We start from the raw sequence: 15,014 nt of genomic DNA, 5'->3' as shown, positions 1-15,014 counted from the left end.
CGCTAAAAAGAATAGGACCAATGTTGGAATGGGCTAATGTTTGTGTCAGCCAAAGATGGTTGTGTAAAAATGTCATGCCAAAAACATATGAAGTATATGCTGTAAGCCTGTAATCCAAGTTGGAAGGACTACAGTACATTTTTTGCAGATGAAAAACTAAATCTATTGTTTATAACAGAAATCTAGTGGAAGGGAGATAATGAATGGAATACAGTCATCCTTTGACAAGAACATTTAGAATGCATAAGGAAAGGTGCATCAGTGGAAATGTTGCTCTTTATATGAAATGCCAAATATGAAATATGTTCTTTATTTCAATATAATATTAGAAGACTCAATGTCAATATCTGGTCACAGAGATAAGTAAGATCTAGGAAGATCCTATTGCCCACATGATCTGAAGGTATTTGAAGGGAAAAACATACTTTGGGGTATGCACAGAAGAGCATGTAACAACTGTTGGCAACTCCTTAAACCAAATATATCTTTTTCTTGAGACTGTGCTGCAGTTACTACTAAAGCAAATTTGCGATAACAGGATAAGATTTCTCTGTAAAGAGTCACCTGCCACCTGAGAGTTCTTAGAGAACTCAAAAGTCAAATTGCTGACTTCTTAGCAAAATTTTGTAATTAGTCTCTCAAATCAGGTTCAGTGCCAGAGGGCTGGAAGTTAGCCAGTGTGACATAATTTTTAGAAATGGATGAGGAAAGAACTGAAAAATTATAGACCAGCCAATTTAATTTTACAGGCATATTGGTTGGAATTTTAATTAAAGAAAAAATAAGCAAATAAAGGAGCAAGACCCTTAAAACAAACTTAACAGTTGTTATGTAAAACGGTTAAAAAACAAAAAGTAAAGAGAAGAAATAGATGAGCTATTTTTTTTTTCAGTAGTTGTAAGTAAGAATTAGATTCCCTTATGGGACCAATGTTTTTAAATTTGTTCATAAATGATATTGATTTAGGAGTAACTGTGAGCTGGCTAAGTTTGCAGATGGTACCAAACTATTCAGGGTGATAAAAAGCAAAAGATTTTCAAGAAAGTTATCTTTACACTGAGTAAGTAATCAGCCAAATGGCAAATGTACAGTAGTTCGATTTTAAATAGGTGTGAAGTCTTGTGATATGTTTGCATCTAGGTTACTGTATTCTGGCTGTCGTATTTTTAAAAGGATAAAGTAAAGCTGTAAAAAATACAGACGAGGGCATCCAGAATGATCTTGAGTCTCAAACGCTTTCCTTTCCAAAAAGATAGAAAGTTTGGGACTGTTTGACTTAGAAAAAAGTGTTTCAAAGGGGAATAATACCAAGTTATATAAAATTATGCATATGGAGATGCTAGATGAAGAGAATGTTTTCTCCCTCTCAAAATGCTAGGGCCAGTGGTCAGCTAATGCAACTGACTGAAAGGAGAATAAGAACTAAGAAACAAATACACACACAGACATACTTCTTAACTTAATATACAATTTACCTGTCAAATTCCTTGCCACAAGACATAGTGATACTCATTAAGTTGGATGGGTTTAGAGGTAAGGTAAAGGTAAAGGTTTCCCTTGACGTAAAGTCCAGTCGAATCCGACTCTAGGGGGCGGTGCTCATCTCCGTTTCTAAGCCTTGGAGCCGGCGTTGTCATAGACACTTCCGGGTCATGTGGCCAGCATGACGACTCGGAACGCCGTTACCTTCCCGCCGAAGCGGTACCTATTGATCTACTCACATTGGCATGTTTTCAAACTGCTAGGTGAGCAGGAGCTGGGACAAGCAACGGGAGCTTACCCCGCTGCGCGGTTTCGAACCGCCGACCTTCCGATCGACAGCTCAGCGGTTTAACCCGCAGCGCCACCGCGTCCCTTAGAAGGGAACTGGATTTCATGGAGGATAGCCTACCAAGGACTCTTAGACTTGAAGATTCAGCATTATCTTGGGTGTGAGGAAACCTGCCTCCAAATACCAGTTTCAGGGGAGCAATGGCAGGAGGAGAATATTTATATATCTCCTGCTTTTGAGCATCCCAGAGCATCTGGTTGGTCACCATGAGAAATAAAATACTATTTTGCTTGATTCAGCAGGGCTATTCTTATGATGTAATGAACTGCTTTCAACAAATAATTACAAATATTTTATTATATTTTATTACTTTATAAGCAGAGTTATCAATATCAATTTATTTCTGACTTGAAAGATGATCAGTCAAGCCAGTTAACCATTCTATATTTCATATGGAGCAAGAACCTATGATTATATTATGAAGCAGACTGAACACTAAGTCTGCAATCCTACATGCTAAAATCTGGGGTTTTAGCTTTACTGGACTTCCAAATGGTCTTCCAAATATTCATAGAATTGCATTCTAAATCAGTATCACGTATCTGGTACCTTCTGTTTGCTTGGGACTACAACTGGGAATTTCGGAGATCTGGAGAATGCCAAGCTGGGGAAGGGTAGCATAACTTATTATGAAGTTATTAATCATAGTTTCCCAGTTCAGATGAACTAAACAAAAGATCAAATCCTACTACTGTGAAGGACACTGGAAAATACTATTCCTGGGTTGAGATAATGGCTTGACTACTGCAATGCACTCTACATGGAGCTACGCTTGAAGACCACCTGGACGCTTCAGTTGGTCCAGAATATAGCAACACAGGCAATGATGGGCATACTTCAATATGCCCATGTAACACCTCTGCTGCACTAGTGATGTAAGATTTAACAGAATTTTATTACTTTATAAGCAGAGTTATCAATATCAATTTATTTCTGACTTGAAAGATGATCAGTCAAGCCAGTTAACCATTCTATATTTCATATGGAGCAAGAACCTATGATTATATTATGAAGCAGACTGAACATTAGGTTTCCAATTTCTCCACATCAGCTGAAAGGCAAATTCCATTAATGTCAATAGGACTTTTTCCCAGTTGCACACTTTCAGATTTATTCTTTAATAACAAATCAAAGAATTGTCCTAACTTGCCAAAAATATATTTTTTAATGTTATAAAGTTTCCTTGGGACACATCCATTCTTTTTGAGATGGCTTTTGTCCTGATATGAAATTAAGGGTTTCCATAGTTTGTTTTACTCAATTCAAAGATATAAACATGTTTCCCTGGTTATACCAGCTCCTTTTTTCTGACAGGTATGCTGTTGTTCTCTGCTACATACAGTAGAAATCTTTTTTAAAATAATTCTGTTGTTTTAATTACTCCATTTGCTTTAAATATGAACTTTTTAAGTTTTAAAAAGGCTTTAATTAGTTTGGATGATTATTAGTTTAGTTTAGTAGTTAGTTATTCCAGGGATTCACAGGCAAGGTCAGATTCTGTGGGAGTTGTACCACTTTTCAATTCTGCCAGAAACAATAGAATGATCCAGTCCCTTCCTTCCTCCCTCCCTTCCTTCCCATTAGATGCTACCTATTTGTTCTGTGCAGCACTTTTAGAATTCTTTATCACTTGAAATAAATCAATGCAACTTTACTAACTGATGCCAGTAAAGGATCTGGGTCATTGTCACCTCCCCACCTATTTTGAACATACTGGTTGTACAAGGAAATTCTCGAAAGCCTAAACATAATCCTTAACTGTTTTCCATCATCAAAGGAAGGAATAGAGGGCTTGCTCTCTAATGCTTATGCTTTCCATTTCACTGGTTTTTTACTTTGTTTCTCCTGACCTTTTGTCTTCAAGTGAAATGTTTTTGTTTTTGTTTTTTCCCCCGATCTCTCCAGTGAGAGTATGTAACATTTTCAGCTAAATGGCATTCTCTTTTCTACTGCCTTGGGGAAATGCCTGATTTCCCTCTAATGACAAAACGATCCATTCATATCTATTGGCAACTGAAACCTTTCTCTTTCCTAAGCCATAGAGACATATTTGGTCACTCTTAAAGTTTACTTTATATCTCTGTCCTGGTCTGCTTGATTCCTCAAGTTCTTGACAGCTGGTTTTATAGAATTGTAATGTAAAGTAAGTCTTGTTGTTACTATCATGTCTATTTATATTTCCTCTTCCATGGGTACTCACGACAGCTAACAATAATAAGTAAAAGAAAGTTGGTGACTGCTCTATGGAACAGCCTCCCCACTGAGATTTGGAGTGCCCAACCTCTTGGCTTTCTTGCCCACAAGAAGACCTGATCTCCCCCCCAGCATTAGAGCCACTACTCTATTCAACTTCAGAAAAAAACACTTCAGTTTAACCCTAAATGCACTTAATTCCACAAGTGCATTCAAAATATGTTGAAACTTTGGATTGTGGCCTTTGGTCTAGCGTTAAGAGTAGCGTTACAATAGTAAACTAGTCAACCATTGAAGCTTGAATTCTTTTACTTCACCTGAAAGGAGCAGTACACTATTATACCATTTCAGTAGTAAAGCTCAAATGTACCCAGTAAGCCCCCAGCTTTTATATATATGCATTATTCACTAACTTTATTATATTTCTAAGCATGTGTACTACCATGTCATTAGATCATGGTCATGCACAGATTATATGTCGCATATTTCGAAAAACCCTGAGCACACATACTAGCTCTCTTTGCTTCCTTCAAGCTGGCTAGAACTGGTTTAAGGCACCCTTGGGGTTAGTCCTGCTTTGACAGAAGTGATAGGTCAAACATCATTCACCTGAAGTGGTTATCTAAGCAGGTTGTTTAATATGGCATTGCTCTGGTTCAGATACTAAGCAAGGCAGTCAAATCACAGATTGCCAGGGTCTCATATTATGGCAAGAGTTCATCTCTATGTCAATGCTCTAAATTCAGCCTCTGCAAATAGTCCTTTGATATTGATTCTTTGAGACTTCTTTTTTTTTACTCTTTCCAAGCCAGTGGAAAGTTGTAAAGACATTATGTGAAGGGGCTCACAACTGTCTATCAGCAGAAAAAGTGTCTCAGAATGGAAACCACAGAACAGGACCAAAGTTGGTGTGGGAGGAGAAGGTAGCAAAAGAAAGACTGAGTTCAGAAATGGGGTGGATCCCCCATTGACTCCCTATGAGAGAGGCACTGTGAAGCAGCTTAGAATACTGCCAACTCCACCATTCCAACCCCTCTTTGTCCTCCATCCTGGTCATATGACCCACAGGAGACCTGTTTTTAGGAGGTTGGAAAGAATTCCAGAAGCCATTCTTGGTTTGCTTTCCTTAACCTGTTTATTCTCTTTCCTATTATGACATTTTTTCAAGTTTAGAAAGTCCTTTGTTGGAGCACTAAAGAGAACCAAAACCACACAAACTTTTCCAGACTTTTTCCAAAGAACAAAAGTGACCCTTTAAATCAGTGCTTTTTCAGCTTGGAAACTTTAAGAGGTATGGACTTCAACTCCCTGGAAGTTGAAGTCCACACACCTTAAAGTTGCCAAGTTGGAAAAACACTGATTTAAATTAACCAAACAGTTGTGTAAGAATTCCCTGTATTCAGACCTCCCAGGAGAACACAGGCAATTGGGTTGGATATCAACTAAGAGATAATTTTGCGATAGAAAGGATCATTTTGATTATGTGGATAATTCAAGAAATTTGTTGTCTCTCTTTCTAATGTAACATCTTCTAAGCACCCTATCATGGATGAAAAATTACATTTGGCAGGTACAGGTATTTAACTTTATAAACTGTAAGTAAATGAGAGCACACAGTAATAATCAGAGGCTTGAAAGAAAGCTGAGAAAATGCTAAAGGCTAAATGGCCCATCTGTTTTCTTCTAGCTTTTACATCTTTTTATTCCTTCCTCCAAGTGCGAAGTCACACAGATTTAGATGGATATGCAGTACTCCTTTTTGAGTGACCATACGTTCCTACTATATTTTTCACTGATTCTTAGAAATTGAATGCATAACCTAATTAAAATTTGAAAAAGAAATCTGATGTCTAGGGAAAAAAAAGAAATTGAATGCATAACCCTTGCAAAATGATTAAATATGGAATGGCAGTCAATCAAATTAACACTTTTCTGCAATCCAAACCAGTGTAATTCAGATGCAGATTTAGTATTGCTTATTAAAAGTGATCTCTTTCTCATTTCTAAATAAAGAATATAAATATACTGTATAAGTGAGATAGAAATTTTAAAATTCCATTATATCCCCAATTTAATGTCCAAAATATTTGATGAAATGTTTCAGTGGTTTTGTGGAATGATTTTTTTAGTTAACTATAGTATTTGGACTACAACCAACCAATGATGGAAGTCAACAAACTGCAACAGTAACACAAATGTACTTTCTTAACTCTACTGCATAGGTCTTTGTATATACAACACTTCGGAGCTTCATCATTTAAAAGATTATAGCACCAATTCCCAAGTGATATTACCACAGTGCCTACTAGCAAAAGAAAATCCTAAGTAGGTTGTGGGAGGAAATTTAAGTCCTACTCACAAAAGAAAAAAAAAATCAGTTCAAACTTTTGGATAATTTCTTTACCCAAATGGGCAAGACTTTTTTTGCCTGCACATGCATCTTATTTTCTAAAAGCATGTTTGGACCTCCTGCTTATAGTTGTCATGAGCACTGATGGCGAGCAGGAGGGGGCCCCTATCCAGGGGGGAAAACGCACGGGCAGTACTGAGGAGATGAGCAACCATTCAAAGAGAACCAGATCAGACCCACCTTGACTTTTGGGGTTTATCTGTCTGGGTTTTCCCACGCTTCTTCAGTTTGTTAGGATTTTCTGTCTAACGTAGCAGTAATAAACACTAGAGACCTACTCCTCGTCTCAGCATGGTTCCTGGCTGTTAGGACAATAGTTGTGTATATAAAGGGAAGTTAATCACAGGTAGTTATTTCCAGATTTTTTCACACACTACTGCACTGCATGCATCAATACATTTTTCCAAGACTAATTTAATATGTGAGCTTTGCCAGTATAAATAGACTTTAAGATATTGAATTTGTAAAAAAAAGGAGTTCATATGTTGCCAGAGTGGCAAAGGAATTATTGATTCCATATTACATTGGTGATTAATGGTGGAAACATTAATTAATTAAACTGATACAATTTTTCTAAGATGGGTAAAAGGTAAAAGTAAAGGTTTCCCTTGATGTAAAGTCCAGTCGTGTCCGACTCTAGGGGGCGGTGCTCATCTCCGTTTCTAAGCCTTGGAGCCGGCGTTGTCCGTAAGGACCCGTCCGTGGTCATGTGGCCAGCATGACGACACGGAACGCCGTTACCTTCCCGCCGAAGCGGTACCTATTGATCTACTCACATTTGCATGTTTTCGAACTGCTAGGTGAGCAGGAGCTGGGACTAGCAACGGGAGCTCATCCCGCCACGCGGTTTCGAACAAAACCTTTAGAAAGGAACAAAACTTTAGAAAGGAACAAAACTTCAAAGTATCTATAAATCTATATACCTAAAATTTAAGATATATAGTAATAAAAATAGGAATACTAGGAATGAATTTAATTTTTATGATCATCATCTGCAATGTTCTAAAAGCTACATAGCAAAATTTGGTAACATTATATAATTTGTGTTAGATAAAAGAAAATCTATGTAAAAGTCTTCTGTCCAGTCTGAAGTTGCTGCTGAAGAAGGGGAAATTAGCTTCTGCTGTCAATCACAATCAATAGTGTTATAGAATATGAGTGATTATTTCAATTGCCTACATGCCATATGAGCACAAGTGATGTGTTGTACAAATTTTTGCTTTCTTGCCCCGCAACAATATGCACTGGTGGGTGTTAGTGCATGCCCTTGTAAGGGCTCAACAGCCATTGGGTTGGGTTAATCTACAAAGATAACCTTCCCTTGAAATGTTCCCAGATTTTGCCTAGCTGCATAGGCTACGACCACATAGAAGCCATTGTGCATCTCAATCTGCATGCGCTGTAGACTTAGCAATGCAGGTCAGTGAGAAAAATACAGAAGAATTATTCTTCCATTCTTTCCTGTTCTTTCATAGGAAAAAAAAAATCTCATCACACTGAGTCCTCCAAGGTGATCCAAAAAATTAAAAGAAAATCCGACTAGTATCTTCAGTACTTAAAGTTGAGAGGGCGTTAGTAGTCTTTGAAAAAGCAAACTGGATGTTGTTAGAAAGAGTTTTAAACCATAGCCAAACTAAAATGGGTTTTTTTTAAAAAACCTATTCTAACACGATGTACTGCTGCCTATACCTGTAACAAAACTGTGTAGTCTGCAAAGGGAGAGAGGTGTTTCTTTTTATATATTTTTCAGAATGGTCTGAAGCCTTCACCATTCTTCTTTCCTTCCCTTTTCTTTCTCTCAGGCGGAACCCTCTTCACTTCCATCTCATTGCAGATGCCATTGCCAAACAGATCCTGGCAACCCTTTTCCAGACGTGGATGGTCCCTGCAGTGCGCATAAACTTCTATGATGCTGATGAGCTGAAGGTAAAATATGCAGAAATTGCTTCATGATGAGATTTCCTTATGTAATTATATAAACCTTAGAAACGGGAAAGAAACCTCTTGGTTCAGATGTATAATCTGAATTTGTCCAGCTGCAACTGCCTGAAAGAGCCTGGGTTAAGCTATCTGTGGTACTCCAGATGTTGCTAAATTGCTATTTCTATCATCCCTCTTCACTGATGGACTTCCCAAAGGTGTTTGGGTCATTCAGCAGTATCTAGTGTTCTGTGGCTTGCCTAGTACATGCAGCCAACTTCAAGTCTATGCTTATACTTTTTAACATTTCGCAATGCAATTCCCAACTCAGAAGTTTGGACAAAATTATGCATATTAGGGAATCTGTTCTCAAAAAAGTACATTGCCTTTTGAAAATAATTCTGCTTGCAAAAAAAAAAAAGCATTATAAAATGTCAGTGGATGCCAGTGCATACCATACATGCAGACCATTTACAATAAACACTTCCCTAGCTAATTAAAATTATTATGCCTACACTTCTCATGAGAGTGAAAAAAAAATCCTTGATATATGACCAATAATCTCATGGTCTCTGTGTGATACGTAGATAGAGTGTAGAGTAGGGCTAAGGAGACCCAGGTTCAAATTCGAATTCAAACATGAAGGTTGCTGGATAATTTTGGACCAATCATTAGCTTCCAACCAAATCTACCTTATATGGTTGATGTAAGGATAAAGGCAGTTTCATCTTGAGCTCTTGGAGGTGGTCTATTACAACGTACTATGAACTATATTTGCGTCACAGGGTGCCTAACAAGGATGTGGAAGACATAAGCATGTATTCTAGGTTACTTTTCACTGCCAAATTTTGTTTTTATATTACCATACTTGTTTCCTGAGCTTTTTCCATTAAAGGTATGTTTTTAAAAAAATCTTAATCATTTTTATTTGAAAGCCACAAGCCCCATTTATTTGTGATGACTACAGGTGTGCTTAGGATTGCAACTTTAAATTAGATTGTGGCTATTCACAGGTGGGTTGGAAGTGCAGAAAGAATGTCATCCAGGAAAATTGTTGAAAATACTTTGACACTTGGCATCTGAAGGCTGTGATAGTAATTTATATGGCATATCAAATCAGTGTCTTGATTAAAATCCTGTAAAAAGGTAAAAACATATTTAGCAAATTGCTATACTAATTTCCAAGCCACTCCACACATTAGAAGGAAGTGAAAACAGAATGTAATTTGAGGAAATGGCAAAAGGGAAGGATTATCTGTCAGAAAACATTTCCACCTTTTAAAAAAAAACCAAATTTCAATTTAGTTTGTATATTAAGCAGTAGGCAAATATTGACCTGGATTCATCTTCCTACGGAGGACTAGAAAACTGAAATGTAATTTGTAAGCTTGCATTCTATTTTTTTAAAATACGGAATTAATAGATTGAGATCATTTAATTAAGATGGAATGGAGTCCAAGGTAGCTATTGTGATTAAAGTATTACTGCTTCTCTCATCTTTGGATTGTTGTGAACTGTTGAGAGTCCCTGTCAGATTCAGTAGTGCAATAAATAAATAAAATATTATATTCCCCTCTTTTTAAATAGATTGATATAGTTTCTTATCTGAAAGTAAATCATGGAATTGATTATCTTAATGCAAACGATTGGAAAAAATCCTTGCACAGGCTTGGTGAACATTGAAAACTTAGTTTCCCTTTTCAAAGATTTACAAAATCAGGTGAACTTGGAATATATTTGTAATTACAGATTTTAAAAAAACTTTTAAATGTTTGTGTTGAGTTTTTCTTTCCTTTTTTCTTTGAGTGTGGTGAATTGCTCACTTTTATTTTATCTATGTCTGTTTGAAAATGGATTAATATTTTTTTTAAAAAAATCTCAATGCAAAAAGTTGTTTTTTTTTCCTATAATACTCATAAATCTTCCAAATCTTTGGCTTTAATCTTTTAATCTTTTAATCTGCGGGTTAAACCGCTGAGCTGTCGATCGGAAGGTCGGCGGTTCGAAACCGCGCGGCGGGGTGAGCTCCCGTTGTTAATCCCAGCTCCTGCACACCAAGCAGTTCGAAAACATGCAAATGTGAGTAGATTAATTGGTACCGCTTCGGCGGGAAGGTAACGGCGTTCCGTGAGTCATGCTGGCCACATGACCCGGAAGTGTCCTATGGACAACGCCGGCTCCAAGGCTTAGAAACGGAGATGAGCACCGCCCCCTAGAGTCGGACACGACTGGACTTTACGTCAAGGGAAACCTTTACCTTTACCTAATCTTTTCTAGTCATATCTGAAATACTGCCTTTGATCTTTTTATTGATCCTTTCAGAAAAAAATCAGTTTTGATCTTTGAACATCTTTCTTGGTTGTCTTATTAATTTATTTTTGTCTCTTGTTTTGTTTAATACTTTATTTGGTCAGATTCATTTTGTATTCCAAGTTGTTGTATGCATAATGTTCCATTGGCTACATTCTTCCCATTTAACCTTGACTGTCCTTTGTTTTGCTTTTACTTCTTCGGTTTCTGTATGTACATCATATATGAATGTTATGTTCTTATGATACCTTTTGTATTTATGTAATTTTGTACCTGTTTTTATGTACTTTCTATTTGAATTTAGTGTGTTTCCTTTTCCTGGTCTCATCTTCCTTTTAGACAACTGCAGACTGTTTTTACTTTGTGGCTGGAAGGTGAGTGTTCTGTTCATTAACATTTAGACTGGAGTTGTCTCACCCCCAGCTAGAGACTTCATCTATTCAGGTGGCTTGTGGCCAGTTTCCATGAGCACTGTTTTGCTATAGAAGCCTTGATGGGACTTTTCACATTTTGCCACAAAGCTTTTTCCATTTAAGCATAATTGGATTGTATTAAAAACAGTGAGTTGTCTGCATTTGTAGCAGCTAATTAGTTATCCCTTTTGGCAGTAGTACTGTTCCTATTCCAGAATCCAGTATGTCCATTCATTGTGTCAATTATATTTCCTGCATCAAAATATTAGTCTAGAGAATCTTGCTATGAAGAATCTTTCATTTTTTTGAAGATTGATTCCAAACTAATTAAAAATCTTTCCTGAGTAGTTCCCTTGGTGATGCCATGACTTGTTCTGGTCTTACAATTAGTTAACCATCTCCATAATAGCTTTCCACCTCTTCTCTAGAGCTTGGAGTTTCCTATTATTCCATTCTTATGATCTTTTCTGCATCTGCAGTCCCAATATAAACATAATAATCAACCCAATCTGCATCCTTTTTGGGTTTAATTTCAAATTTCTCTCTCTTTCCTTTTCAGTATTATTTTCAGGGTCTCTTTCAGTACAGTATCATCAGTAATGATCCTGATGCTCTGCAACTATTCCATTTTCATGGACTTTTAAAAACTATATTTGAGTAAATTCAAAAAACTGATAAACTTCCAATAATCAAATCAGGAGCTGAAAAGATACTTCTACCTGATACTGCACCCAGTAGGAAAGCAGCTATAGTATGTACCTTAATAACCCCAAAATGTTAGCTTTTTTCAAGAGCTTAGCTAATTAATTTGATATATGAACAAATAATCAACTGGTTTTTGGTTTGGTTTGGTTTTCATTATTGCTCAGTAAAAGTTGTAAATATTAAATCCCTTATCCTGCTTTCTGTTTCTTGGATTTTGGGCCAAGAAAGGTGAATTGATGTCTTTACAACTCTCACTCATAGGAACTACTCAGATTTTTTTTTCCATAAATAGATGGGATTTCTTTTTAAGACTTCTGTTTTGCATGGAATGGTAGTGAAGCAGGCTTTGTAGGACTTGCAGTAGCTTAGGTTGGGGCAGTGATTAAATTATGGGTTTTTGCTTGTTCTTGGCATCTTGATTGCCAGGTGTGAAGACATTATAGATCAACTGCACATTCTTTCAAGAGATTGGAGCATGAACCCAAGTTTTTTGTTTTTGTTTTTGTTTTGCTTTCCAATCTAGCAGTGGTTGCCAATAACTTTGCTGGGCACTGTGCATCCAGAACACATTGGGTATTAATGAAGCGGTCTAGGAATCTTGGACAGAGATATTTCTTCTGTACATTCACGCCTTTGTTTGTTAGACTACTTTTCTGTTTCTTGGCCTGCAAAGATTAATTTCATGAGTTCCCTATTCAGACCAGTCTTTAGCAATTTACTTATTAGCAATTCCATTGCTTACAGTGTACTCCCAATTTGCAAGTTGGGAGGCCATATAAATTATCTGTTCGCTTATCTAATTATTTATTCAAATATGCCTAGTGCTGTCAGACTTGAATTCTGCCTTCAGACAGACATAGATTTAAATTGGTTCAAGAATAAGCATGACAAATAACAATAAGGAGACCAAGAACTGAACTGGGTGAATGGAGAATGTTCTAAACGTGAAAATATCCTACAAAGTGCTGCTGCTCAAATATAAACACTACTTCCAACTATAAAGACAAATAGGCTGTTTTAGATCCATAATAGAACACAACCCATATGAAGATTTTTTTTTTAATTGGAAGAAGTGCCCAATTTAGCATGAAGTCTCCTTTCTTTATAATCTCACCTTCGCTAGCAAACTTCAAATTACCTAACAGGACAAAAGAAAACATGGACCAATATTATTTCTACAAAGTGCTATGGTTAGTAAATGGTAGAATATAGAGCAGAAGTAGGAAGTTTGCCTCATTTTGTTTGTTTATGCTTCAAAGTAATATGAAGAGAGGCATCTTAGTACTTTGAAAGTAGCAAAAAGCATCTGTGTGGTCTGGGATAGTTGACATCTGTATAGATGCTGACCTCTGGATTGCAGCTAATGAAAAATACTTCTGTTTCTATTATATCTCTGGAACAGCAATGGGACAGCTGCCCACAGGCTCTGGCAGTCTGACTTTGTTTCAAGGGCCCAAGCAGGGAATGTGACACCAATAAATTGTGAGTTCTAATTGGCTGCAGCATGTCCTCCTATTGTATCACCTTGAGCAGAGGAAGGCTTATCTGTATCACTTCAGTATAATTTTTCCACAGACTGCAGCAGTCTCCTCCACACATCTGTCACGTCTGACCTCTAGGAATCACTCACACATTTCTCCTTGACTGCTGAGCCATTGCTGTTTACCACTTTACTTGGAAGATACCAGTTAGAGCACCTTAAAATAGGGGAGGATATAGTACACTATTTTTGTGCTGCCCTGGTCAATCAACCAACTCTGAATGGTTAGCAATAAACATAAAATAAGCAATCCGTAGTAAAACTCAGTACTTTCACACCTGCATAACATGGCTAGAAGATGGCTTCTCTGCCAGCATCTGCTAAGAGTAAATGTCTATTTAGAAAGGAGAGTCTTCAGGGTCTTCTACAACACCAAGGGCAAACAGGCCAGCTTTATCTGTGGGAAACGATGTTTCACAGTGTTGTTGCAATGTCAGAAAAGTCTGCGTTCTGGCCCATGTTCCTTTCACCCTCTTCCAGGACAGGATCTCACCACTCTTATAGGATGGGTTGAATATGGTAAGGCAGCCCCTAGTAGAGCCTGCAACTGTGCCATACAGAGCTTTATAAGTAATAATGAATACTTTGAATTGGGCTTCGCAGCTTACTGGCAGCTAATGCTGTGCCTTCAAAATAGGTATTATTGGGCTGTAGTGGGTGTAACAAGACTGCTGGCAGTCTTGTTGCTACATTCTAGCCCAGTTGTATCTTCTGAGTCATCTTCAAAGTCAGTTCCCCACATAAAGCACATTGCAGTAGTCAAGAGGCATGGTATATTCAAATACTTTGTCGGGATGTAAGAGGCCAAATTGCATTGAAGATGGTAATAGATTGAATAATTCCAAATAAATGCTGCATTGTCATAATTGGATTGGATGCAGACCATAATATCTCTTAAACAATGGGATCCCAGGCAACAGCCACTGTATTAGAACAGATGGTGAGTTGTTTAATTCATTACTGGATTTGCTACCAGATAAAAAGCAGTTGGAGACCAGATAAAAAACTAGCGTGAACAGTCATACTTTGGCCTTTTAAACTGGGATCTGTACCACCTTTTTGCTGTACCAACCATTTTACTTGTATGGTAGTTAAAGCAGGAGGTCTTTATTAATCATTTTATTTATTTATTTTCTATCCTGCCTTTATTATTTTTATAAATAACTCAAGGCAGCGAACATACCTAATACTCCTTCCTCCTCCTATTTTCCCTGGTAACTACATAAATATTTCCAAGTTGTTTTTATGACGAAGTGATTTTTTGCCATTGCTTTCTTTCAGGATTTTATTTTTCCAAATTCCAAGTCTAATCTACACCCTTATGATTTCCTGGTGATTTCCTATCCAGATACTAAACAGGTTTGACTGTGATTCTGCTTAGCTTTTCTGAGATCAGCTAAGGACAGCTAGGTGCTGCCACCTGCTGTGAGATAGACAGACAGACAGGCAGACAGGCAGACTGTATTAAGAGGCAATATTAGTTAAGCATAGTTTCTGAAAATCAGGAGTGTGATAGTTATAGGTAAACATATTTCTCCCCTTGCATAGTCTCTAAGTTGTCCAGGAGTACAAGCAAAAGCAAAAGGTGTGAAACTGTGTAGTCTTGTCTCTTTCCAGCCAGAAAGCACAGTCACAGTCACGTGATTTCCCACTTAGTGACTGCTTCGCTTAGTGGCAGAGTTGCCAATCCCA

General features: G+C 37.3%; 1 protein-coding gene across 2 annotated transcripts in view; it reads left to right on the top strand.

The window, feature by feature from the left end:
- LARGE1 (LARGE xylosyl- and glucuronyltransferase 1) overlaps nucleotides 1-15,014 on the top strand; it is a 258,945-nt gene that overhangs the window by 86,744 nt on the left and 157,187 nt on the right. For both annotated transcript variants that reach the window (XM_063309515.1, XM_063309514.1), the window contains exon 4: nucleotides 8,237-8,360. In XM_063309515.1, coding sequence (XP_063165585.1) covers nucleotides 8,237-8,360 — 124 coding nt within the window. The remainder of the gene's footprint in view (nucleotides 1-8,236; nucleotides 8,361-15,014) is intronic.

This window comes from Candoia aspera, chromosome 7 (assembly GCF_035149785.1).
Source record: "Candoia aspera isolate rCanAsp1 chromosome 7, rCanAsp1.hap2, whole genome shotgun sequence".
Classification (NCBI taxonomy): domain Eukaryota; kingdom Metazoa; phylum Chordata; class Lepidosauria; order Squamata; family Boidae; genus Candoia; species Candoia aspera.
This window is presented reverse-complemented; position numbering and strand designations above follow the sequence as displayed.